General features: G+C 58.9%; 11 protein-coding genes across 11 annotated transcripts; 6 read left to right on the top strand and 5 right to left on the bottom strand.

Moving 5' to 3' along the window:
- Positions 1–320: 320 nt before the first annotated feature.
- SPRG_03079 (hypothetical protein) lies at positions 321–1,177 on the top strand. Its single transcript, XM_012341659.1, has 2 exons — positions 321–392; positions 447–1,177. The coding sequence occupies exons 1-2, from the start codon at positions 356–358 to the stop codon at positions 1,076–1,078; spliced, it is 669 nt and encodes a 222-aa protein (XP_012197049.1). The 5' UTR covers positions 321–355; the 3' UTR covers positions 1,079–1,177.
- A 168-nt stretch (positions 1,178–1,345) lies between these two features.
- Positions 1,346–3,681, top strand: SPRG_19464 (hypothetical protein). The gene is made up of 10 exons (XM_012341677.1): positions 1,346–1,607; positions 1,654–1,855; positions 1,907–1,969; positions 2,016–2,574; positions 2,622–2,847; positions 2,892–3,028; positions 3,071–3,145; positions 3,191–3,372; positions 3,416–3,561; positions 3,605–3,681. The coding sequence occupies exons 1-9, from the start codon at positions 1,373–1,375 to the stop codon at positions 3,552–3,554; spliced, it is 1,818 nt and encodes a 605-aa protein (XP_012197067.1). The 5' UTR covers positions 1,346–1,372; the 3' UTR covers positions 3,555–3,561; positions 3,605–3,681.
- Positions 3,668–4,917, top strand: SPRG_19465 (hypothetical protein). The gene is made up of 6 exons (XM_012341678.1): positions 3,668–3,755; positions 3,799–3,880; positions 3,929–3,996; positions 4,042–4,192; positions 4,244–4,572; positions 4,615–4,917. The coding sequence occupies exons 1-6, from the start codon at positions 3,717–3,719 to the stop codon at positions 4,855–4,857; spliced, it is 912 nt and encodes a 303-aa protein (XP_012197068.1). The 5' UTR covers positions 3,668–3,716; the 3' UTR covers positions 4,858–4,917.
- On the bottom strand, positions 4,826–6,275 carry SPRG_03082 (hypothetical protein). Its single transcript, XM_012341660.1, has one exon. The coding sequence runs from the start codon at positions 6,231–6,233 to the stop codon at positions 5,001–5,003; it is 1,233 nt and encodes a 410-aa protein (XP_012197050.1). The 5' UTR covers positions 6,234–6,275; the 3' UTR covers positions 4,826–5,000.
- A 313-nt stretch (positions 6,276–6,588) lies between these two features.
- On the bottom strand, positions 6,589–7,884 carry SPRG_03083 (hypothetical protein). Its single transcript, XM_012341661.1, has 5 exons — positions 7,313–7,884; positions 7,191–7,260; positions 7,012–7,151; positions 6,832–6,969; positions 6,589–6,777 (listed from the first exon to the last, which is right to left on the bottom strand). Exons 1-5 carry the CDS (start codon positions 7,811–7,813, stop codon positions 6,598–6,600), a joined length of 1,029 nt encoding a protein of 342 aa, XP_012197051.1. The 5' UTR covers positions 7,814–7,884; the 3' UTR covers positions 6,589–6,597.
- A 187-nt stretch (positions 7,885–8,071) lies between these two features.
- Positions 8,072–9,930, top strand: SPRG_03084 (hypothetical protein). The gene is made up of 9 exons (XM_012341662.1): positions 8,072–8,291; positions 8,336–8,485; positions 8,530–8,635; positions 8,679–8,841; positions 8,891–8,987; positions 9,032–9,187; positions 9,235–9,498; positions 9,546–9,668; positions 9,719–9,930. Exons 1-9 carry the CDS (start codon positions 8,105–8,107, stop codon positions 9,766–9,768), a joined length of 1,296 nt encoding a protein of 431 aa, XP_012197052.1. The 5' UTR covers positions 8,072–8,104; the 3' UTR covers positions 9,769–9,930.
- On the bottom strand, positions 9,856–10,648 carry SPRG_03085 (hypothetical protein). The gene has a single exon (XM_012341663.1). It carries the CDS (start codon positions 10,641–10,643, stop codon positions 9,924–9,926), a length of 720 nt encoding a protein of 239 aa, XP_012197053.1. The 5' UTR covers positions 10,644–10,648; the 3' UTR covers positions 9,856–9,923.
- Positions 10,649–11,520: 872 nt separating this feature from the next.
- SPRG_03086 (hypothetical protein) lies at positions 11,521–13,499 on the bottom strand. The gene is made up of 5 exons (XM_012341664.1): positions 13,291–13,499; positions 12,687–13,250; positions 12,532–12,644; positions 11,693–12,483; positions 11,521–11,637 (listed from the first exon to the last, which is right to left on the bottom strand). Exons 1-5 carry the CDS (start codon positions 13,490–13,492, stop codon positions 11,562–11,564), a joined length of 1,746 nt encoding a protein of 581 aa, XP_012197054.1. The 5' UTR covers positions 13,493–13,499; the 3' UTR covers positions 11,521–11,561.
- Positions 13,500–14,417: 918 nt separating this feature from the next.
- Positions 14,418–16,274, top strand: SPRG_03087 (hypothetical protein). The gene is made up of 3 exons (XM_012341665.1): positions 14,418–14,632; positions 14,680–15,374; positions 15,425–16,274. The coding sequence occupies exons 1-3, from the start codon at positions 14,425–14,427 to the stop codon at positions 16,247–16,249; spliced, it is 1,728 nt and encodes a 575-aa protein (XP_012197055.1). The 5' UTR covers positions 14,418–14,424; the 3' UTR covers positions 16,250–16,274.
- A 608-nt stretch (positions 16,275–16,882) lies between these two features.
- SPRG_03088 (hypothetical protein) lies at positions 16,883–20,739 on the top strand (the record flags this gene model as incomplete). The annotated part of the gene is made up of 2 exons (XM_012341666.1): positions 16,883–19,244; positions 19,277–20,739. Exons 1-2 carry the CDS (start codon positions 16,916–16,918, stop codon positions 20,737–20,739), a joined length of 3,792 nt encoding a protein of 1,263 aa, XP_012197056.1. The 5' UTR covers positions 16,883–16,915.
- A 407-nt stretch (positions 20,740–21,146) lies between these two features.
- SPRG_03089 (hypothetical protein) lies at positions 21,147–22,831 on the bottom strand. Its single transcript, XM_012341667.1, has one exon. The coding sequence runs from the start codon at positions 22,742–22,744 to the stop codon at positions 21,203–21,205; it is 1,542 nt and encodes a 513-aa protein (XP_012197057.1). The 5' UTR covers positions 22,745–22,831; the 3' UTR covers positions 21,147–21,202.
- Between the last annotated feature and the right edge of the window lie 51 nt (positions 22,832–22,882).

Genomic DNA, 22,882 nt, shown 5'->3' on the forward strand with positions numbered 1-22,882 from the left:
AATTCCCCCTATTTTTCAGTCCACTTGCAACCACGGAAATAAGCTTGCTGCAACGAACGCGAACACTGACGCACGAGTCACGCAGATTGGAGATGCTCAGTCTTTTTCAACGCAGATGACTGCTAGCTCGGAGAATACGTTGTGCTCTTTTTGTTAGTGCTATAATAGACCATGCTTTGAATGCTAGCATGCATTGCAATGACAAGAGGTGACGACTGGCTTGAAGATGCTTACGTGGCACGCTCGCAAACCAGAAGAACACGCCGAAGCGCGTGTCGCATCCGGATAGGACCGAAACGTCGCTATGCACTCATTTTCGTATTTCATCGGTCCGCCGCACTGTCATCTGTGGGTCATGGAAACCAGCATGGAAGCAGTCATCTTTGACCTCGGTAATCACATCGTATACTTGTAAAGACAACTGACACACCAACTCCATGTCATAGATGGAACGCTTCTCGATACGGAAATGTTGAGCGTCGCGGCGCTGACGCAGATTTGTGGCAGTGGCTACAATATGGAGCTCCAGAAGCGCATCATGGGTACACCCGCGCACCAGTGGACGCGCGTCGTCATTGAAGCAATGGGTCTCTCGCTCACACCCGACGAACTCACGCACGAGTGGCACGTTGTGATGAAAGCCAAGTATAACGACGCGGTCATCCTTCCCGGCGCTCTCGAGCTTCTCGCCAGTCTGCCGTCGCACATCAAGATTGCGCTCGCTACGTCATCGCCGGCGTCGGCGGTTGCTGTCAAGCGCGCGGTGCACCCGACGCTCTTTGAGCGCTTTCAAGTGATCGTGACGGGCGACCACCCTGCCGTCCGGAACGGGAAGCCGAGTCCCGATATCTTCTTGGAGGCCGCGCGCCAGCTTGGAGTCGACGACGTGTCCAGGTGCATCGTAGTCGAAGACACAATGCACGGCGTGACGGCAGGTAAAGCCGCGGGGATGCACGTCGTCGCCGTTCCCGATGCCCGCTTCTACGCCCCTGCCGACTACCCCGGACGCTTTGACCACGCCGACGTCATCTTGCCGTCTCTGATTGCGTGGGACATGGAGATTCTGAACCGTTTCTAAGCAATATGTAGCAACGTAGCGGGATAGTTATGTACACTTTTGAACTGGTGACGGTGAGCCGAGCCATTTGCGGTCAAAAATCCCAAACGTTTGTTGGCAGCTGTGTGTCTCTGCCATTGCGCCAATGCGATTGGTTGGCGTCAATTCCAGTGTCGACAGCCCCGCACATTTCGTTGCGTGGCCGACCGCGTCATGTTGTTGAGGAAGTGGCCGCTGAAACCGCCGACATTGCCCTTTCGGTCGAAACCGGATGCGCCAGTGGCCGTCGTCCGGATAGACGACGAGAAAGGCGGGATGGCGAGCAGCATCCGCGATCGCCTCGAGGTCTTCTACACGACGCACAACCCGACCAAGCTCGGTGAGATCGACAGGCTCCTCTCGCAGTTTGCCGGCGCGGAGGCGACGCTGCTTCAAACGATGCACCGCAAGTACGGCGTCCGTGACCTCGAGAGTGACGTCGCCGTCGACGAAGTCTACGAGAACGAGCGCTACTCGTTCCTGACCATGGGGTTTGGCAGCTCATTTCCAGGTAGCTTGAGCTCATCTAGCGATGGGACTCGAGTGGCAGATAATAGGCCACCTCACGGTGCTGGACCGGAAGCGCTACAGCGGCAGCCACGGAACGCCCTCGTCCCAGGTCTTTGAGCAAGTCGAGCCGACGTTACCCGAGAGCGCCGACCCGGCGTACCAGTGGGCGTGGACCGGTCCATGGGAAATTGACGCGACATACGTTCCGTGCGACCGCGATGGTTGGACGTATGCCTTTGATTTCTCCAAGTACGATCGTGTGGCCAGGCTCGTGCAGGATCCAACACCTCGGTTGAGTAGCTTTTCGCCCATGCTTCTCAAAGACGAAGGCAAGGCATCGCCTGGCATGACCGACTATACGCGGTATGCTCCATGAACCTCTGATTTAAACGCACTAGAGTCGTCCTAGACGTCGGCGGTGGGCACGGACGCGCATCTTGAACCGTGTCGCCCCCGCAGTCGAAGACGTCGAAATGCCAATTAAGGTCGAGCTGCAAGAACTGCCCGAGATTCCACTGCCAGCGCCCGACGCGAACCTCCCGCTCCGCTTCTACTCGAAGAACCTCTCTCTCGAATCGCACAAGAACGCGTGGAGCCACCAAGTGAATAAACTTCAAAAGCTCCACGCACGTCTCGAGCACATCATGGCCGGGCGCCACCTCATGTGGAAGCGAACCAAGGTCGAGTTGAAGGCGCAGGTCAAGTCCACACTCGCCACGGTCAACGATCTGCGTGCCCAAATCGCCGCCGACGAAAAGCGTGGTGTGAAGGACCTTGCGACGCAGTCGTCGCTCGACGTGCAGCTCGCGCACTACGAAGACCTGAAGCGGCGCATATGGTTCCCGAAAGAGAAGGGGTACCTCCTGCGCGGCAACCTCATCGGGCTCTTCGTCGGCATCAAAGACATTTGGGTCGACACGATCAAGGTCCAATTCGGCGCGTCCATTTCGCCCTTGCCGGACGGCACGGTGTGTAAACAAAACGCTGAGCTCGGTAGCACAACACTTCTGTCTAGGTGCGCTGCCACGTCACGTTTAAAGGCCAAGTCACTATTCGGCTGCACGGTGTCAAACTCAAGGCAGAGAAGGGCACGCGCGTGCCCAACTCGCGCTGGTCGTCCGTGTTTCTCACCACGCAGTGCGTTGGAGACCTCGTCCTTCTCTACAACGCTACGGACGGTCACTGGACACCTGAACCGTCCAAAGGCATTGAATTTTACAAAATGCAGCTCAAAGTGACAGGTGCAGCACTCGGTTCTGTGTTTTCTGATTGCTGACAAAACTAGGCGGCCTCGACCTTCCCGATGGGCTCTTCAAGATGCTGCTCACCGAAGTCGCCAACATGTTAGTGCAGGAAGTACTTTTTGCACACTTTCCGCCGGAGCTCGGCCCCCTTTTCCAACACGAGTCGTCAGCATTCGAGGTGTCGAAGTCTCTCGCGACACACGCGTACGACCTGGCCTAGGTGCGCGGCGAGCTTCAAGTCGAAGGGCCTGCGATTGCCAATCTTGTGGACGCGACGCTCGAGCCCGTGAACGAAGTACAGTGCTGCGCTCGGTATTCCTTAAGCTCACAGTGCTCGTAGCGCGAAGAAAGCAAGATGCCGGTGCAGGCATTTGACGATGTTGCGACGCTACTCGGCTTGACGCGCTCGCAGCTCAACTTGCTCGTGGGCCTGCGTGGGTTCCTCTTGTGCCCCCACCGCACTCTTTCCAGTCGCTGCGAGCTATCGCCACGTACTTTCGAACGTACTGGCTGGCACCTCACGTAGGCACACGAGTAACATCGACCACCGCACCAAACGACGTAGGCCATGGACAACGTCGAGCCCGTCCTCGCCGAGTGGACACAAACGTGGCAGCACCTGCTGGAACTGCTGCTTCTCCAGCGCCAGCTCGATCCTCGCGGGTGCACGTACGAGCTCTTTGACTTTAAAGCGTGTGTGCTGAGCACCAAGTACGTCCATGAAAATGCATCGTCGCCTCAGCACCACCTACAGGCGCGATGTACTCGACAAGCACGTACCCTGCCGCGTGCAGCTGAGTCACTTGGTCTGCAACATCCAGCTCGCCAACGTAGTCCAAGCATCGAGCGACTTCGTTGCTCGCTACATGTCGGCTGCAAAAGTCACGCCCAAAAAGCCCAGCCCGGTGCGACCCCGCGACCTTTTCGGCACCCTAACCTCTGCGACAGGAAACCTCCGTCTACGGCATTCGCATTGGCCGCAAGTCGTGGACTGCAGCGAGTGGTGACGCGCCTAACATCACGCACACGGGTGCTTCTTTCTCGACTTAAAGATCCGAGAGCTCATGGCGGTCCCTAGGTACGAAGGAAGTCGAAGCACAGATCGCCGAAGTTCGTGCCCTTGGCGCGACCATACAGACGCTTATGGTTCGATACACATTGATCCCATGGCACCGATGCGTTGCTGCATAGAACTCGTGCGCCGTCGAAGCATTGACGTGCGATGTCGATGGCAAGATGACGGGCACGGACCGTGCTGGTGTCCGTGACGCCAAGGTCAAGGTACGCATCACCGACCTCCAAGCCCACGGACGCGGCCCCATCAATTTTGACCAGCCTCTGTGTACATGCACTTCTCTCTCACCATCGAATTCATCTGGTGGTATTGAAATAGCTCTGCTCTACGCCCTCGGCCAGCTCTCGGTCGAGTCGTCGGCAGACCTCGGCGCTATTGACGTTGGCCTTCAGACGGCCGCCGGCCTCACGATCGCCCACGCCAAGCTCCGTGACGTCTACGCGCAGTGCGACTTGGACCTTACGCGCCTCCAACGGGAGGACTCGACGGTTCCGCTCGTCATCACGTCCTGGGGACCAACGAATGCGAAGATCGATCTGCACCAAGCCCTCACGGGCCGAGTCCGCGTCGCTTCCACCGACGTCGACACTCACTTGCAAGCGCTCTTGGAGGCCTTCTGTGCCGCTGTATCGAGCCAATTTAGCCTCGTACGCGCCACGTATCTGCTGTTCCATCAACTGTGCGCGTAGGCGGGCGTGTGGCCAGCCAAAGTCGCGGCTTGCATCCTCAAGTATTGTTCGAGCGACGAGTTTCTCGTCGCTTGGAGCGTGCGTCTGCGCCTCGCCCCGCGCGGTGCGTTGGTGTTGCAGCCCGTGGACGACCACCCGCAGCCGTTCCTGTACTTCGACCACCTCCAGGTCGTGCCGCTCCTCCTCGATGTCGAAGCCATGGTGCAGTTTTGGATCGAGACGCAGCTTGCCGCCAAACTGTAGTCGGTTCGAAATGTCTACGTCTTTTTAAATAGCGACCAAGTACGTACCCTACATATCTGAGAGTGTTTTTGTTGTGTCTACTCGACGTGCATCGCGCCCTAGGTAGAGACGTGAGGCACGAATAGAGCCGCGTGGGGTCCTGGCTACACGACGCTCGGCACTTCGAGCGTCTTGAGGGCAATGCGCTGCCGAAGCTCGTGGATCCGCGCCTCGAGGCGACCAATGTTGGCTTCCGCCAGCTCCACGTCGTCCCCCGTCGACGGCGGCGAGGCCACGGGCGGCGGTGACGACTCTGGTGACGGTGCCGCCGACTTTCTTCCTTGACGCAAGGCCTCTTCGCGCACCGCAATCTTCTGTTTGAGTTTCGCGATGGGGTCGTCCGGCTCGGTGCAATCGCCCACGAGCTGCCGCGCACGTTCGCACTCATCCATCGAGAGGTTGATGACAATCGTCTGCGAGAGCGCCGTGAGCGGCTTCTTCCGCGCGACCTGCAGCTGCGGGTTTGTCCAGAGGTACTTGGACGGCTTGGTCAGCGACGACGGGCCCAGAGCCATCTTTGTGACGGGCTCTTCGACCTTGATCGGCGGTGGTCGCTTTCCGACCGAGCTCAGCGCGGCTTTTCGGAGACTCTCGAGGTCAAAGGCGGGCTCGGGCGACGGAGGCAATGGCGGGGGTATCGCACGCATTGGAGATCCCGTGTGCACTGGCTGTTGGGCGACGTCTGCGGCGTACGGCGGTGGATGCATGAACCGCGTCGGCAGCATGGACGCATCGCGGTACATACCCGGGAGGCTCTCGACCATGCCGTGGCGATGCACGCGGAGAAAGCCGTCAGCAGGCGCTTCCATGAAGACCTGTCGCTTAACAAACGCATGCGGCGACACATCCGCCGAGAGCTTTCGCTTCTTCTTCTTCTTGGGCTTCTTGCGCTGGGCCATCGCCAGCTGCATCTTGCGAAGCGCGTCCGCCTTGCGCTGCGCAACGAGAACTTCGCGGAGGCTCTCGGCGTGCAGCTGCTTCTCCTTCAGGTCATCGTCTTCGCCTGCAACGTCGTCACCAGAAATTTCGCCTTCCTCGCGGCGGCCTCCGTCTTCGTCGTCGTCTTCGATGCTGGAGGGTTGCGACGCGACGTACGCGTCGTCTTCGGCCTCGGGTGGTTGCGGCAGCGCTTCGTCTTCCTCCGACTCTTCCGACTCAAGGTCGACGATCGCCGACTCGAGCGCCCGCGAGAGGAGCTTGGACGCATCGCCATATTCGGCGACGGGTAGCGGCTCGTCCACGTCGTCGTCGGGGCCGCAGTCATGGGCTAGGTCATCTTCATTGTCGCTGCTGCTGCTCGAGACGAGGTCGATCACGTGGTGCGATGCCATGGCCATGGAGCGATCGCGACTGCGGGCGGTGGATGGCGGCAGCTCAACTTTCGAATTTAGAAGCCCGTGCTGAATCGAGTTGGCTTGCAATGCCAGGATTTAAATATAACGTGGTGTTTGTATACAATAAAAATGAGAACCGCTGGGCGCCGGTGCAATTCGGATTGGCCGATATTCTGAAAAATCCACCAATCGGCGAGCCAACCTTGGATCCACGTGCAGCGCGGTTGGCGCTTCGAAATTTCCAATCTTCTCTTTTTCCGCGCCGCCACCAACTGAATTACTGCTTGGGACGAGAGCTATGAGACAAGTCGCTTATTAATACATATATCGATACAAGGTAGTACAGTCGATGTACTCATGCAGACGCTTAGATCTCTTCCTTCCATGTCGACCAGCAGAGCTCGCACTTGTCTTTGCCGCGCGCCACGTTGACGTAAATGGTACCCGCGTGCGGCTTGACGCGGTCTTCTTGCACGATCGCGCGGAGCATGGGCTCGATGCCTTTGCCAGCCCACTCCATCGCGATCAAGTCGTGCACTGACGCGTTCTAGTTGAACGCAGCTCCGTCGTTCGCAATCGGGCAGTGTTTTGCTACGAGTACCTTTTTGTGCGCAGCTTCTTTCTCGAAGAGCCGCGCTGCTTGTTTGGCCGTGACGCGGAACTGCCGCGTTTGAATAAGCTTGAGACACGGATTGCGCAGGGCGAGGTGCGCAATGTCCAGGGCCAGCAAGCTATTGCCCTACCCCGGCTACGTCCGAAACATTCCGAAATTGTGTCGTACCGTGGAGACGCACACAAAGCCCACATCGCCGTCCGGCGACCGGTGGTGCAAGCCATGTGTGATTGGCGAGATACTCTGCGCGACGTCCTCGGAGTAGCCAACCTCTTGGAGCACGTCTGTTGGCAAGCGTTGATGGACCGCTACAGAGCGTGAGTGCTCGCACATTGGGAACGCGATACCTGACGGCCAGCGCTCGGGCAAACAGGCGACGAATTTCCAGTTGCCGGCCGCCGGTGTAAAGTCAAAGACCTGAGAATCGAGAGAGTATCAGAAACTTTTGCTCGTGGTGGTGCAAGAGGACCTCGCTCCACTTGTTGTTCCAGATTGAGAACGAGGCTTTGGCGAGCTGGTCTGGCAGCGCAAAGTACGACGAGCGGTAGCACCCAATGCGCAGGTTGGTCGACGTTTCGATGATCGGCGCCGTCGCGCACATGAGCTCAATGTCCATGTCGCGGCAGTCTCGGGTCCGAAACTGCTGCACGACGCACACGAGCGTCGAGCGCGTGCAGTCGCGTACAAAGAGGCTCGCCGTACAGGGCCCGATGAATATGGTGCAGTCCGTGCACTGGTCGATCGTCACCGAGGTGCAGTGGTCGAGGAGGAAGATGGAGCACTGGGCGCAATCTTCGAGCACAAACTGCTGGCCATTAATACTGCCGGGCTTGCGCACGACAATAGCTTCACGGAGCCCCTTGCACGTGTAGTCGGCAGGGTTCAACGTCGGATCCCGTCCAAACGAGCCGTCGAAGGGCTTCTTGGTCTTCGCGAGCTTCTTCGCGGGCTTGGTTTTCGCATTGCCCATGTTGTCGTGTGGCAGTTATTCCAGTCGCAACGGATATGGGAACCGCTGGGCCTCGCGAGCTTGCGCCTCGCTTTGCACTGGGTGAGCAACCTTTTCACTTCATTTAACGAGTTGAATATGCTACATCGTCTCGATGGCGAGCAATATTATCACACGTAGAATGGGCAGCACACCAAGCTGAATGCGTCGAGGCATGCTGCTCGATGGTGATTGGTCGCCCCAAGGTTCGCTCGAATTGCCAACCAATCAGAGAACACTTGTCAAGATCCGACGCCGAAAGGGCACGGAGCGATGCTGCAGCACGCTGTCACGGTCGTCGGGCTGCTGCTCGCGACGCCCGTCCTTGCGTTCCACTGCGCGCTTGTGGCCAAGACAGAGGGCTTCCAGTCGCAGTACTCGGTCAACGTCTCGATTGGCACACCGCCTCAGACGTTCGACCTCATCATCGACACGGGGTCGTCCGACCTCTGGGTGCAAGGTGCGCTTCGTCGCTGCCAGCTCGCCTTCTCTAGTGTCGCGTAGGCACCGACTGTGCGCAGTGCTATGCCGGCCCCAAGTTCAACTCGTCGCAGTCAACGACGTTTGTGCCCGGCTGCGATCGCGGCAGTTGCGACAACACGCTCTCGTATGGCTCGGGCGTCTCGACTGCGCGCGTCGGACGAGACCGCATTGGTGCGCATCAAGATCGACAGAGCCATCATCACGTGGCTACGTAGCGCTAAATGGAGTGCCGCTCGAGGACCTCGTGCAGTTTGGCGTCGTGTACAGCGAGGACGCGAGCATCACCAACGTGCTCCAAAACAGCGGCATCCTTGGCCTCGGGTGACGCTCATTGCCTCTGCATTTCTCATCTTTTCCTCTGCAGCTTTAGTGCCATGTCGTTCTTCACGCACCCGAGCCCCGTCGAGTACATCTCGGACTTTGCCTTGTACTTGGACGGCACGAACAACAGTGTGCTCTCCGTGAACCAAGTGATCGACAAATATGCTGGACCGCAAGTCGAGTGGTCGACGATCCCAGTCGAAGAGGTAGTTGGCTCACCTGTAAGTTGCTGTTGTATCACAACGGGTGGCGTAGCTGGATGGTCTTTACACGTACTGGACCGTGGGCCTGCCCGCCGCGACGTTTGGATCCACGCAGCTTTGTGGCAGCACCAAAAACCGGTGCCAAGCAGGTAGCATTCACTGTGTATTAGCATAGCATCTCATATGTTGTCAGTACTTGACAGTGGCACGGGCTTTATCGCGATCCCGCCGCAGCTTTGGATTGCGGTCCTCGGTGAGCTCCAGCAAGCTGGCTGCATCATGCTCAGCCGTGGCGGTCCCTTTGAGTGCATGTCGATGGCGTCTTTGCCCACGTTCGAGCTCGTCTTGGGTACTCGAAGAAAAGGATAGCAGCAGCACCGTACAACTTTCTTCTAGGCACGATGCACGGCTACACGGCGACGATTGAGCCAAGCATGTATGCTTTCCCAGTCGATGGCGGCGGCACGGTGCTCGTTGGGCTGATTGAGAGTCCGCTCGACCTTTGGATCCTCGGGAGTCTCTTCCTCCAGTACTACTACACGCGCTTCGACATTGCCAAGAAGCAAGTGCAAATGATCTCGCTCGTGGATGCGCCGAAAGAGCTCGTGCCCGTGCCGATCGCGGCCGCGGACCAACCGTCGTACTTTGACCAAATCTATGGTACACTTCGCAGGAATCGAATCCTGCCGCTGCACGTGTTCATGTAGACGAGACGACCATGGAGCACGTCATGGTGCTCTTCATTGTGGGGGCGAGCGCCTTTATGATCTTCACGCTCATCTTCCGACAGCCGCAGCGGTCCAAGTACGAACACGGCTACGTCCCCGACGGTACAGCATGGCAGTATGAGCGTCGTGCATGATCGCATGCTCTTGTGTAGACATGCTCCTGGCCAAGCTCCTCTCCGATCAGCCGCCGCGCCGACGCTAAGCAGGTTAAGCCGTCACCAATGTACTCTACGTCAATGTGATTGAATGAGCGCTTTCGGCTCTATGAGCTGACAAGTTGCTCTGTCGGCTCAGTTGCAGGTCTGCGTAAGCTCACCTCGTGTGCGTCATCGAGGTAATAATTAAACACGAGTCTCGTTAGACGAAATAGTTGACGCGGTGCTCGGTCGAGGCTGGCGCGGGTTCGTCCTGGCGCTGGAGCTTCATGAGGTCGGCCAAATTCGAGCCGCGAACGCTGCCAAACTTGCCTCTCGGTGCAATGTTGTCCGTGTTGTCGTCGTCAACACGCAACGACGGCTTCTTCTTGTGTCGGGGTCGCGGTGCATCGCCCTCGGCAGGCGATGGCGCTCGGCCGTAATGGCCCCGGGGCACGAGGTTCTCGATACTGTCAGGGTGCGCAGGCAGCGTTTTCAGCACCAAGCTCATTCCGACTGCAATGACGCTCAAGGCACAGTTGAAGAAGGCGAAGACGACCATGGCTTGCACACTTGTGCACGTACAGTACATGCCGAGGCCGCAGTTCATCTTGGGTGCGAGAAGGATACCAACGATCAAGTAGACACCGGCAAGAACGCCGTCCACGAGCCGCTCCAAGAGCACGTCTGGTACAAGACGGCCCGAGAGCGGGACGCAGATCAAGTACAAGACGCCGTATCCGAACGACGTGTACGCGGCCATCGCGAGGAAAAAGTGCCGGAGCTGCGCCGGTCGGTACGTGTCGTCGTCCGCGACGCCGCTCAGCGTGATATCTTTGTAGGCCGTGAAGAGACTCAGCAAGGTGGCGAAACCGCAGATCGCTTGGATCGCACGGAGCGCGGTCCAGAGCTGCCCTTCCTGCTGCGCGCGGTGGCGAGACATGGTCGAATCGGAAACTGGTTCATGGCGAGCTGCACGCAACCGGATACGACCGCACGCAATCCAGATAACGCATGCGACAGGGTGACAAGCGATGGGAGGGTCGGTGAAAAAAGTTGCGATCCAGAGACCAGCGACGGCGCCGTTGCGTTGCCACTCGGAGCAGACGGCACCGCCTAGCGCGGAGGCCGGCGCCGGAAGCATCTACATAGCTTGCATCCAGAGCGCATGATGATAGGCGGCGAAGGCGAGAGCTGGCGACACTGGTCTCCGCCGCCCATCTTTCAACCCAAGCACGTCCGGACAGCGAATGAAAACAACGTGATAGCCAAACGGGCGAAGATAGCCATGGCAGCAATTTCTACTAGAAATTGCTGCCCCGTGGCGGTAGAAATTTTCTACCGCTGCATGCAAACGTGGAAATGACCGAGATAAATCCACCCTCACGTTTTGACGCCGATGCAAGCATGGGAAATTCGTGGTGGTGGTGGGGCCAGTGGCGTCCCAGATACGGTACCACGAGCGAGATTCTCCGTGGCGTTCAAATGAGCGCAATCGAGTAGCGCACTCGAGCGTTGTCTGACCACACGCCACGAGTGCTTCGCGGAAACCACGTGGCTCGCATTGGACACCCTCGCTAGAGTGTAGCAGTCTCTCTCGGTGCAGTCGCAGTGTAGGACAGCGCACGTCAGGCAAGGTTGCAGCCGGCGAGCTTGCCAAGGCGCCTGATATGTATATGGATACCACGCCTGACCCAGCGGCCTCCAGATGGTGCACACATGTGCCCACAAAATGATAGGACGCTCTAGAGTTCGATCATGCTGGTCCGTCGCGGCGTTCGAAGCGTATGCCACTTGCCAACGAACACGAACGACTATACTTCCATCCAAAGAAATGTTCGACTTGTATCATTTCAATGTATCAATCGAAGCGTTTTGCGACTTGGCGCGGCGAGAGGAGGGGCGTCGTCTTGTCGGACGTCGTAGGCGTTGGTGGTCTACAGAGACAGCTAACATGAGCACAACGAGACTGTGATTGAAACGCAAAATTACACGTCGCTGGTCGTAGAAGGAAGCGCCTCGTCGCCGTGGTGCGCCGCTTCGTCGTGGAGCATCTGGAGCAGGCGATCGTACTTGACCTTGGTGCCTTTGGTTTCAAACTGGAGGCGCACAAAGCTCGTGAACTTGAGCTTCGAGAACTTGTAGCCAAAGCGCTTGATGTTCTTGCGCAAAACGGCGCCTTCCATGTACCCCGTCTCGTCCGGGTCGTCGAGCTTGAGGCCCGCGACAAAGACGTCGATGGTCACCTCGCGCGCGGCCAAGTGCGCGAGCACCGCACGCGCCATCTTGCGCTGCAACTGAAGCACGTCTGCGTAGTGCTCGATGACGATTTTGAGCTCGGCGGGGTTGACACGCACGGTCGCGTTGACGAACGCCAGCTGCCGCGCAATGCGAGGCGCGAGCAGCACCATGTGCGCACCGATAAGGTACACGAGGAGGCCGCCAATGAGGTAGTGGGAGGCGCCGACGTCCCGCGGAATGAGCACGACGAGTGCTTGGGCAAGGAAGCCAAAGTAGAGCGCGTTCAGCGTCAAGAGGACTTTCACGCCGACATGCGTTGCCTTCCGCGAGAACCACGGAAGGTCCATCGCGTGCTCGTCCATGAGCTGCGACGCCTGGCGGTGCGACGCTGTCTTGTACTTGCAGCCCGTGACCTTGCGAAAGATGGTCAAGACCAAGTCCCCGATGCTCGACCGGTCGTGGCGGTCGCTGAGGCCTTCGGCGACGTGGTGCATCTTGAGAAGCGCGTGCGACGACGTCTCTTGGATACGCGACGACGCTTCCTACGTGAAGAGTGGTCTAGCGGACGCTGGGAAGAACTCGAGGTGTACCTCGTCGCCCACGCGCTTGAGCGACGCTGCGAGCGTGGCTTCGTCGCCGCCAGCGTGCAGCACCATGCGGTAGACGACGTTCTTGAGGTACGCGTACATGAGCAGCATAAAGACTAAGCTCGCATAAGACAAAAGGACATGCGTGCAAATCGTACCCGTCAGCGTCGCGATCGCGACCGCAATGACGATGAGGCGGATGTCGTGGACCTTCTTGCGCGTCTCGGGGAGGTTGAGGTCGTTGTGGTAGCTCACAAAGACGTCGGAGAGGAAGAAGAGGCCGCTGTAGACGAGGAGAAGCAGGATCCACGTCGACACTTCGACGTCGAAGAGCTCAATGATCTCCGTGTCCTGGACCGCGCGCAGGTACTTTGGATAGCTAAAAAGCTGCGGCAACTTGTGTTTTGTCAGGAAGAAATGGCGCACGATGCAGAGCTTGGAGGCGGAGACAAACGGCTTGGGGATCGTGGCCAGCGCGCCGTTATTGGTCGCCTCCGCGTACAGCTCCTCGGACGTGTAGAGCGCCAGCGTGTCCAGCGCGACGTTGCGCGCCTGAAGCCGCCAGAACATGAGCGCCGACTGAAGCGCGAGTGCGATCGCAAAGAAGAAGACCATGTCGTCGGCAACCTCCCACGCCTGGTACGCGGGCGAGTCTTGCTCGACCGCGCCAAACTGCGAGAGGCGGTTGGAGCTAAACTGGATGAGACCGCCGACCATGAGCTCTATATCGAGCGTGAGCCACGCGCAAGGACTTGTGATTACCTTTGTACATCTTGTTGAGCAAGACAAAGTACTTGGCGTGGCTCGCCGTGCGCCCCTCGAGGAGCTTGAGCCCGTAGCGGAAGACGACGACGAAGAGCACGGTCGCCATGAAGGCGTAGATCGTGCCACGCACCGAGTACTCGAGGCCGGCGTGGAAGAGCACGTCCGACGGGAACGCTTCGCTGACGGCCGGCGCCACCATGTCGCTTCGATTGTTGTGCCAGGTGGTGGGTACCCAGTGCGAAGCCTCTGAAACATTATATATCGCCGCACACGATCGGTCGAAGCTGAATTTGACACCACAAAAAGGCTCACACAGCGAACGAGCGGTCGAAGAAAGTGGCGTCGAGATGCTCGCATCTATGCTAGGTCGACTACATGTACTAGCTTGTCAAGAGCCTCGGCTCCGAAGCCATGACAACCTTCGGCCCGTGTGTGGGAAACTGTGGGAAATGTGAGAAATGTGCGATCTGGCGTTACGTTGTCAAGTCGAAAGAATGGGTACGAAGCAGTCGAGGATGCTTTTGCCCGTTCGTTGTCGAAGGGTAGAAGGATACTACAGGAAAGGGTTCAATGGTCCCAGAGCCTCACCAAGCAGTCTCCGCCACCCGCTCTCAGCAAAGATACTTCGCAAAGGAATTAAAGTCGAAATGTCAGACAACCAAGTACCCCGGTACTTGTGCAGGGGATCACCAACAATTGCCAATCTGCTACAAATCAGCCGTTTGGCTGTGGCGGAGTCGACTACAAACGACTGGCACGGTAAGAACACTGCGGTAAGAAAGGTAAGTCGTCGCGGCGTCACTGGTCGAGCTGCTCCAAGAGTGGCGCCGGTTGTAAAAGATGGTGTGTAATCGTAGCATCCATGGTTGTTTGGTTGTCGTTGGTGGATGCAGGAACGCCGACGGCGTAAGCTTCCAGAAGCAAGGGCCTGCTTTACAGGCTGCTTTAACAAGGCGCGACATTTGTCTTTTGCGCTTGTGTTGCAGCACACCGTTGGCTACGACGCGAGCGAACTTCAAGGTCGCGCCGAATTTTGACGGGTTGTGAGGCGTCACAATCCCCCAACGCGTGTAAAACATTTTTCACGTGCGATGGCTATGCGTTTATAGAGGTCATTCGCCAATCGGCAGCATGGCCAGCGCTGCGCCGATCGAAGCGTACGACGCCAACGCGTTCTTCCACGCGGGCTTCGACCCGGCCGTCTCGGTCTTCGGGAGCCTTGGGTTCGTCGCCGCCAACGTCGTACTGGCGCTGCTGATCGAGCACGGGCTCAAGCTCGTCGAGAAGGTCGTCGAGCACCATCCGACGTACTTTCGCCTCCTCACCAAGATGTACCAAGGTACTGGCGCCGCATGGCCCATCGTCTTGACCATGCGCGATGTGTAGAGCTCATGGTCGGTGGCTTCACGGCCTTTGTCTCCAAGCGCATCCAGCAGTGGAACGTTCTCTCGGCCGACGACGAGCAAATGGTCAACTCGTCCGACGACATGGTGCTCTACTACGGCCTCGCGATCGCGCTGCAGTCCATGGTCATGTTCTGGCGCCTGCGCAAGCACAACTCGCAGGTCGACAAGCTCTCGCTCCTCACGGCGCAGGAGCTTTACGACGAAGTGACGGCGAACGGCGACAGCAGCTCGCCAGCCCTTCCGAGCATCTACCACTCGGTCATCAAGATGAAGATCGTCCGCCGGTATTTCCTCAACGCGTACCAGCTGCCGGAGCTGTTTTCGTTCCCAAAGTACCTCCGCGCGATCCAGGACTCGGAGATCATCCAGCTCTTTGACATTGAAATCTTCGCGTGGCTCCTCCTCGTGGGCATCTACGTGGCCTTCTTTGCCGTCTGCGGCGCCGTCGACCACGTTCTATTGGCGCCCGAGAGCACGCTCACGTACGCCGATGCCGAGCACGTTCTGCGCACGCGCCTCCTCGTGCTCTTTGTCTTTATCGCAAGCCTCGGACTCGTCATGTGCCTCCTCAACGTATACCTCAAGCGCTGCGTGCACTGGATCGTCGTGCAGGCCAGCAACAGCGCGGCCGAGGACCACCACCTCGTCGCGGCCCTCGGACGTATCGCGACCGAGGTTCTACTGGATTTTAGCACGACGATAGGCCTAATGCGTTCATGCTATAGGAAGCACACTTGGTCCAGGACGAGACGACCGAGTCGGCGATCGCACGCATGACGACCGTGGCCAACAGTCTGAGTGAGAAGCCCGACCACTCGACCATCTGGGGGCTGCTCCAGACCCTCTTTCGCAAAGTCACGGGCCGCCAGCACACGCGGGATCTCAAGCTGCAGATCGCCAAGCTCCACTTGCCCTTCTTTTCCCGCAAGCTCCTCCACGTCTTCATCAAGCTCCTCCTCAACATGAACGCCATGTACTTTGCGCTCGTGCTCCAAAGCTTCTTTACGATTCTGCGGCCGTCGATCGCGTACCCGACCCAGATCTGGTATCCGGTGATCCTCCTCGCACTCACGCTGGCGCTGGGCGTCAACATGGCCATCTTTGGCCCGCGCATCGTTGGTCGCATGGCGCTAGTGAACGCGACCGTCCGCGTCAACGCTGCCGAGCTCAAGCGGTCGGTCGAGCACTTTACCGAGGTGCTCGAGGTCCAAGAAAAGATGGTCGCCGCGCTCGTCAAGTACACGGCGACGCACCTCAAGTCGCTCGAAGACATGCAAGACGAGCTCAAGCTCCACGACGAGAAGCACTCGGGCTACATTGAAATCGACATCCTCCGGCGCACGATCAAGCGCTACGGCTTCAAATTTTCCAAAAACAAGTTCAACACGTTCATTCGGCTCCAATTCAAAACCAAGGGGACGACCGTGCAGTACGAAACCTTCCTCAAAGTGCTCCACCGCACGATCGAGAAGAACGATTATGGCGCCCACGCCACGTACGACGACGCGCCGTCGCTGATGTCCAAGGTTTCGTTTGCAGTGTCGAAATAAAAACAGACAATGTGTCTTCTTCACCTACGTGGTCAACATTTAGTCGGCCGCAGCCATCGGCCACCATACAACGAGAATCCACAACGTCGAAGATGACGCGCTGATGGTAGTCGAGTAGAAAGGTTTCAAGATCTCGATGGACTGGCTAGGCCTCGACGGTGCCGCCAACGCCGCGATTCAAGCCCCATCTTTGGTTACGTAACTCTTTGAAGCCAGCGATGTCAAGGATCAAGTTGTATACGCTACATACAGTAATACAGCACACAATTGTTTGCGTAGTACAGCCTAGTCAGCTTTTAGCGAACGAGCCACGACAGTTGTGTCGCTGGATGGTCTACCGTTTCTATGCTCCTAGGGTTAGGTTAATAAATGTATCTTTGAATCGTATGGTCGCGGGATGGGTTAGAGGCGTCACGTCAGTGGTGCAGCAGCGTCGGGTTAATGAAGGTCGCTCGGAATGTAGGCGGTTCAAGTGCAGAGCTCATCCATCGGGACCCATCCGTGGTGGCCTCTGCGGACGTGCCACATCAAAGCAGGTGTAGCGCCATATCTTGCGCCGTGGAATACATATACTTTCAAGTTTGTATACGGTTGGATACGGCCTGCCGATTGGCCACGATCCCGACGGAGTCGAGAAAGGGCAATCGCACCATTTTCGGACGACGGATGGGATCCTCAGAGCACCGACGCCTGCTGGGGCCTGCGCCTCTGAGCGACCGCTGCCCCGCCGATGTGAGCGGCCCATGGAGCTCCGTTTTCTTCTCGTGGCTCACGCCGCTGCTCAACCTTGGCAACGCCCGCCCGCTCGAGTTTGACGACCTCTTCCTCCTCAACCCCGCCGACCGCGCCACGACCGCCGCCAGCGTCTTCCATGCACAGTGGGCCCTCGAGCGTGCACAGTCGTCATCGCCCAAGCTCTGGCGCGCCTTTTCCCGCGGGTACTCGCGACCGGTCATCGTCGCGGCCGTCCTCAAGGTCTTGCATCTGGCGTTCCAGTTCATTGGGCCCATCTTGATCAAGCACCTCGTCGCATACCTTGGCGATCCGTCGGGTCCGCTGCGCATTGGGTTGTACTACACGCTCGCTGTGTTTGCCTCTGGGATTTTGCAGTCGCTGGCGCTGCGGCAGTACTACTACGTTTGCTACGAGGTCGGGCTGCGGCTGCGGTCGGCTGTCGTTATGGCCGTCTACGACAAGGCGCTCGTTCTCGCCTCGACAGCATCGACGGGCGAAGTCGCGACGCTTATCAGTGTCGATGCGACGCGGCTCCAGGAAATTGTCAACTCGGCGCACAGCTTGTGGTACACGCCGTTGCAGATCGCCGTCACGAGCGTCCTCATGTACAACGAGCTCGGCGTCGCGTTCCTTGGCGGCGTCGGTGTCCTCTGCGTGCTCGTTCCGATGACGTCGGCCATGACAAGCTACATGCGCACGTGCCAAGGGCCGCTCATGGCGGTCAAGGACTCGCGTTTGAAGGCAATTCTCGAAGTTCTCACCGGCATCAAGGTGCTCAAGCTTCAGGCCTGGGAAACGTCGTTCGTTGCTCGCATTCTCAACTACCGCGAGAGCGAGCTCGCACAGCTGCGTCGGTACGTCACTGCCAAGGCGTATGGCTACACCATCTTCAACGCCGTGCCGTCCGTCGTCACGATCGCCGCATTTGGCTTGTACGTCTACCTCGGCCACTCGCTGGACCTCGGCACGGCGCTGACCAGCATCGCGCTCTTTGAGAACGTTCGATACCCGCTCATCAACTTTCCGGCAGCCATCACGGCGCTTCTTGAGGCCCAAGTGAGCTTCGACCGCCTCGAAGCTTTTCTCCATCGCGCCGAGTACGTGCCCGTGACGCCCGGTCCACTCACGTCGCCCGGCATCCTCCTCGAGTCGGCAGCATTCACCTACGAAGAGGAGGCCACCGACGACGCTGTCGTTCTGCGCAACATTTCGCTTCAGCTACCGCAGTCGTCGCTCGTTGCTGTCGTTGGCCGCGTCGGCGCCGGCAAGTCGTCGCTCATTCAAGCCGTCCTGGGTAACGTCAAGTGCATTCGCGGCTCGGTGCACCTCAACGGGTCGGTGGCGTACGTGAGCCAGCAGCCGTTCATCCAGAACGCTACACTCCGCGACAACATCACCTTTGGTCTCCCGTTTGAGCACGCCAAGTACCAGAACGCCATTCGCGTCAGCTCGCTCGCGGCTGACCTCAAGATCCTCCCGGGCGGCGACCTCACCGAGATTGGCGAGAAGGGCATCAACCTCAGCGGCGGTCAGCGTACGCGCGTGGCGATTGCCCGTGCGGTGTACCAGGACGCTGATATTTACCTCTTGGACGACCCGCTGGCGGCCGTCGACAGCCACGTGGGGTCGGATATTTTCAAGCAGTGCATCCAGACGGCGCTCAAGGGCAAGCTCGTCGTGCTGGTGACGAACGGTCTTCAGTTTTTGAAGGACTGCGACGCCGTCGTGGTCCTCGCCGACGGCAAGGTGGCCGAGCACGGCACCTTTGCCGACCTCGTCGCGATCGAGAACGGGGTCCTCGCGACACTCATGCAGAGCGTCCAGCAGGCGCCGGCCGAGGAAGTGTACGACGTGGCCACGACGCCTGAGGCCGAGGTGGTCGAGGACGTGGACGGCGCGGTTGCGGTCGATATGGAGAAGCGCCGGCGAACGTCGTCGGCGCGCAGCGACATTGAGAACGACCGCGGCGCCGAGGGCAATCTGATTGTCGACGAGGACCGCGCGACGGGCGACGTGCCGTGGGCCACCTACAAGGTCTGGATCCGCGCGTGCGGCGGCTTTGGCGTGGCGTTCTGGGTGGTCTTTTTCTACATTCTCTCGCAGGTCGTCAACATTGGCTCGACGTTCTGGCTCTCGTACTGGTCGGAGCAGGCCGGGTCGTCGCAGTCGGACCAGCTCTACTACTTTTGGATCTTTACGGCCATGAACGCCGGCTACACGCTCACGCTGTACGTGCGCATCATGGCGCTCTACCTCGCCGGTCTCCGCGGCTCGAAGCTGCTCTTCAACCAGCTCCTCGCCCAAGTGCTGCGCGCGCCCATGTCGTTTTTGATACGACGCCGCTCGGCCGCATCGTCAACCGCCTCTCGAAAGACGTCTATGCGATCGACGAGTCGATCCCGGCCAACTGGGGCATGCTCTTTGGCACGCTCTTCTCGGTCATCTCGACGCTCGCGACCATCGTGTACGTGACGCCGTACTTCTCGGTCGTGCTTCTCCCGCTCGGCTACATGTACTACCGGTCGCAGCGCTTCTTCGTCAAGACGTCGCGCGAGCTCCAGCGCCTCGACTCGATCTCGCGGTCGCCGATTTACGCGCTCTTGACCGAGACGCTCGAGGGCATTGCGACCATCCGGGCGTTTGGCGCCGAGACGCAGTTTGCCGCCCGCAACGAAGAGCTTCTCGACCGCAACCAGCGCGCGTATTTTTTGAATTTCTCGGCCAACTGCTGGCTCGCGCTCCGCCTCGAGTTTGCGGGCACGGTCGTCGCCACGGCCGCTGCCTTGTTTGCCGTCTTTGGCCACGAGGCCGACAACAGCGTTGCATTTGCGGGTCTGGCCGGCGTCTCGCTCTCGTACGCCTTCTCGGTCACCCAGTCGCTCAACTGGTCGGTGCGCATGCTCTCGACGATCCAGACGCAGATGGTCTCGGTCGAGCGTGTGCACAATTACTGCATCATGGACACGGAAGCCGAGCTCTACGCGCCGCAGCAGGTCCAAGCGCAGCTCCAAGCCCAAGGCTGGCCCAGCCGCGGCCAGGTGACGTTTGAGAATGTCGACCTGCGCTACCGCCCGGGTCTCCCCCGCGTCCTTCGCGGCCTCACCTTTTCGATCCACGCCAAGGAAAAGGTCGGCATCGTTGGCCGCACGGGTGCTGGCAAATCGAGTCTTGTCGTTGCTTTGATGCGCATCGTCGAGCCGTCGCGCGGCCGCATCTTGCTTGACGGCGTCGACGTGGCGACCATTGGGCTCCATGACCTCCGCGACCAGATCTCGATCATCCCGCAAGACCCGGTGCTGTTTTCGGGCTCGGTGCGCTCCAACTTGGATCCGTTTTCGCGCTACGACGACGCGGCGCTCTGGACAGCCATCAAGCGCGCGCACCTCGACTCGGCGGTCACGTCGCTCGACGACAAGGTCGACGAACGCGGCATGAACTTTAGCGTCGGCGAGCGACAGCTGATTTGCATTGCGCGTGCGCTCCTGAAGAAGTCCAAGGTGATTCTCATGGACGAAGCGACCGCGTCGATTGACGCCAACACGGACCGGCTCATCCAGCAGAGCATCCGCGACGAGTTTGTCGACTGCACGACCTTGACGATCGCCCACCGCATCAACACGATCTTGGACTGCGACCGCATTCTGGTCATGGACAAGGGCGGCGCGGCCGAGTTTGACACGCCGAGCGAGCTGCTCAAGAACCCGAAGGGCCTCTTTACCAACCTCGTCGACCACTGGCGCGACGGCGACGAGTAGACTTGGATACGATGCCTTGGATATATTACATGCATGGTGTGCGTCCTTTTGCTTTGAAATATCAGAGATTCCGGTGGATGCGAAGGCATCATGATTGCCGTGAGGCCGACTATTCCCAGTAGAAGAACACGGACAAACGCAGGATAGTTTATTGCAATATTCCATCTCCCTAGACCTCCAACTTCCGACCATGTCAACAAGCTTGTGGCGGGCACTGATCCTCAGTGGGACGGAAGCCAACGCCAGGAGTCACCGCTGTGAGTCGCACATGAATAGCTAATACTCTATGCATGCCCTTCCTTTGGCCGCGATTCGAATGCAGGTGCACCGTTCGGCTCAGCTGCGTCTTGTCGTCATGCGTGGGTGGTCCTTGTTGTAGCATAAAGCCATGTACAATATACAGATTTGCTAGTCGTACGAAGAAGAATTCAATTCGTGGGTTGATATACTTAGTACTTAGTGCTTAGTGCTTGGCGCGAATGCGCAGGTAGAGCGCGGCGATGCCGACAAGGCGGAAGACGGCATTGATCCAAATCAAGAAGGCCGCGTCGCCGCCCATCGAGCCCTTGTCGAGTGCGAGGTTGCGGAGGACATCGTCGCCGTTGCGGGCGTTGCACACGGCGCCGGGGTTGCACGGAATGTCGGTGATCGTGTTCCAGAACGCACGGCTCGCGCCGCGGAAGCCATACTTGAGCGGCGAGAGGAATTCGAGCCACGTAAAGTAGACAGGGATCATGTCGGCGTTGAGGAAGAGACCGCCAAACATGAGGAACGGGAGGATCGTGAGGATGCCGATGATGGGCGTGAGCTCCGCGCGACCGGCGACGCACGACACCATGTAGCCGAGACCGATCGCCGCGCTCTGCGTGAGCGCGAGGAAGAGGTACATGGTGAAGAAGAGCGTCGCGTTCGAGGCGCCAAAGCCGACCATAAAGTAGAGCGGGATGAAAAACACCATCGGGTAGAAGAACTGGAACCCGAGCTCCGAGAGGTTCTTGGCCAAGTACCAGACCCACGAGTGGTACAAGCCGCTGTGGTACTCGCGCGACATGATGGGCATTTCGAGCGGCACAGAGATGAACTCGGGGTTGGCCGCCGACATGAACTGGTCCACAACGATAAAGAAGATCGCGCCCGTGAACGACTGGACGCCCGCCTGCGTGAGCTCGAGCTGGAAGAAGATGAGGCCCACGAAGAGCGAGATGATGATGCTTTGCGCGAGGCGCGCGTTGAACGTCATCTTGTCGCGAAGGAGCCGCGTGAAGTTGCGCTTGATGAGCACGCGGAGCTGCCCGGACGGCCCGAGGTGCGTCGACTCATACACTGTGTCGTCGTCGACGCTCGAGCTCGAGCTCACGTCGTTCTGGGCGTCGATATCGGCCGCCTTTTGCTTGGCGTGCCAGTTGGCGACGAGCTTATTGACGCGCGTCGCGGCCTCCGATTTGGGGTCCAGCGCGATGATCTGGCGCATGAAGAAGTCGGTCGGGTTCATGTAGTTGGGGCACGGAAAGCCCTGCGACGCAAAGTACTCGACCGCATCCGACGCCTTGCCGTTGTAGACCGTTTGACCGTCGGAGAGCAAGACAAGCTTGTCAAAGAGGGCGAAGAGCTCCGACGCAGGCTGGTGGATCGTTGCAATGACCGTACGGCCTTCGCGCGCGAGCTTTTGCAGCTGCTGAATGACCGACTCGGCCATGAAGCTGTCGAGACCCGACGTTGGCTCGTCGACAAACAGAAGCGACGGGTTGGTCAAGATCTCGGTGGCAAAGCTGAGGCGCTTGCGCTGACCGCCCGAGATACCGCGGATGCGACCGCCACCGATTTGCGAGTGGCGGCACTTGTCGAGGCCGAGCTCTTCGATGACGTAGTTGACGCGTGCTTCGCGCTGGGCGGCGTCGAAGGTCTTGCCCATGCGGAGCTCGGCCTGGAAGAGGAGGTGCTCCTTGACAGTCAGCGTCTCGTAGAATACATCGTCCTGCATGACGTACGACGAGAGCTTCTTCATTTTCTTGGTCCACTTTTCGCCGTTGACGAGGACAGAGCCCGTGTAGTCGTTTTGCCGACCGGCGATGACGTCGAGGAGCGACGACTTGCCGGCGCCGGACGGGCCCATGAGCACGATGAGTTCGCCGGGGACAGCAAC

The sequence above is a fragment of the Saprolegnia parasitica genome (assembly GCF_000151545.1).
Source record: "Saprolegnia parasitica CBS 223.65 unplaced genomic scaffold supercont2.7, whole genome shotgun sequence".
NCBI lineage: Eukaryota > Oomycota > Saprolegniomycetes > Saprolegniales > Saprolegniaceae > Saprolegnia > Saprolegnia parasitica.

Coding starts and splice junctions, on each gene's coding strand:
- SPRG_03079 (XM_012341659.1), top strand. CDS start 356: ATGGAAACCAGCATGGAAGCAGTCATCTTTGACCTCG. Junction 393..446: donor AGCAGTCATCTTTGACCTCG/GTAATCACATCG, acceptor TCCATGTCATAG/ATGGAACGCTTCTCGATACG.
- SPRG_19464 (XM_012341677.1), top strand. CDS start 1,373: ATGGCGAGCAGCATCCGCGATCGCCTCGAGGTCTTCTACACGACGCAC. Junction 1,608..1,653: donor GTTTGGCAGCTCATTTCCAG/GTAGCTTGAGCT, acceptor GGCAGATAATAG/GCCACCTCACGGTGCTGGAC. Junction 2,575..2,621: donor CGCCCTTGCCGGACGGCACG/GTGTGTAAACAA, acceptor ACTTCTGTCTAG/GTGCGCTGCCACGTCACGTT.
- SPRG_19465 (XM_012341678.1), top strand. CDS start 3,717: ATGTCGGCTGCAAAAGTCACGCCCAAAAAGCCCAGCCCG. Junction 3,756..3,798: donor CGCCCAAAAAGCCCAGCCCG/GTGCGACCCCGC, acceptor CCTCTGCGACAG/GAAACCTCCGTCTACGGCAT. Junction 4,573..4,614: donor TATCGAGCCAATTTAGCCTC/GTACGCGCCACG, acceptor CTGTGCGCGTAG/GCGGGCGTGTGGCCAGCCAA.
- SPRG_03082 (XM_012341660.1), bottom strand. CDS start 6,233: ATGGCCATGGCATCGCACCACGTGATCGACCTCGTCTCGAGCAGCAGC.
- SPRG_03083 (XM_012341661.1), bottom strand. CDS start 7,813: ATGGGCAATGCGAAAACCAAGCCCGCGAAGAAGCTCGCGAAGACCAAG. Junction 7,152..7,190: donor GCCCGAGCGCTGGCCGTCAG/GTATCGCGTTCC, acceptor CACGCTCTGTAG/CGGTCCATCAACGCTTGCCA. Junction 6,778..6,831: donor AAGAAGCTGCGCACAAAAAG/GTACTCGTAGCA, acceptor GCGTTCAACTAG/AACGCGTCAGTGCACGACTT.
- SPRG_03084 (XM_012341662.1), top strand. CDS start 8,105: ATGCTGCAGCACGCTGTCACGGTCGTCGGGCTGCTGCTCGCGACGCCC. Junction 8,486..8,529: donor CGTCGGACGAGACCGCATTG/GTGCGCATCAAG, acceptor GTGGCTACGTAG/CGCTAAATGGAGTGCCGCTC. Junction 8,988..9,031: donor CAAAAACCGGTGCCAAGCAG/GTAGCATTCACT, acceptor ATATGTTGTCAG/TACTTGACAGTGGCACGGGC.
- SPRG_03085 (XM_012341663.1), bottom strand. CDS start 10,643: ATGTCTCGCCACCGCGCGCAGCAGGAAGGGCAGCTCTGGACCGCGCTC.
- SPRG_03086 (XM_012341664.1), bottom strand. CDS start 13,492: ATGGTGGCGCCGGCCGTCAGCGAAGCGTTCCCGTCGGACGTGCTCTTC. Junction 13,251..13,290: donor GCTCAACAAGATGTACAAAG/GTAATCACAAGT, acceptor CGCTCGATATAG/AGCTCATGGTCGGCGGTCTC. Junction 12,484..12,531: donor TCAAGCGCGTGGGCGACGAG/GTACACCTCGAG, acceptor CTCTTCACGTAG/GAAGCGTCGTCGCGTATCCA.
- SPRG_03087 (XM_012341665.1), top strand. CDS start 14,425: ATGGCCAGCGCTGCGCCGATCGAAGCGTACGACGCCAACGCGTTCTTC. Junction 14,633..14,679: donor CCTCACCAAGATGTACCAAG/GTACTGGCGCCG, acceptor CGCGATGTGTAG/AGCTCATGGTCGGTGGCTTC. Junction 15,375..15,424: donor TCGGACGTATCGCGACCGAG/GTTCTACTGGAT, acceptor TTCATGCTATAG/GAAGCACACTTGGTCCAGGA.
- SPRG_03089 (XM_012341667.1), bottom strand. CDS start 22,744: ATGAAGAAGCTCTCGTCGTACGTCATGCAGGACGATGTATTCTACGAG.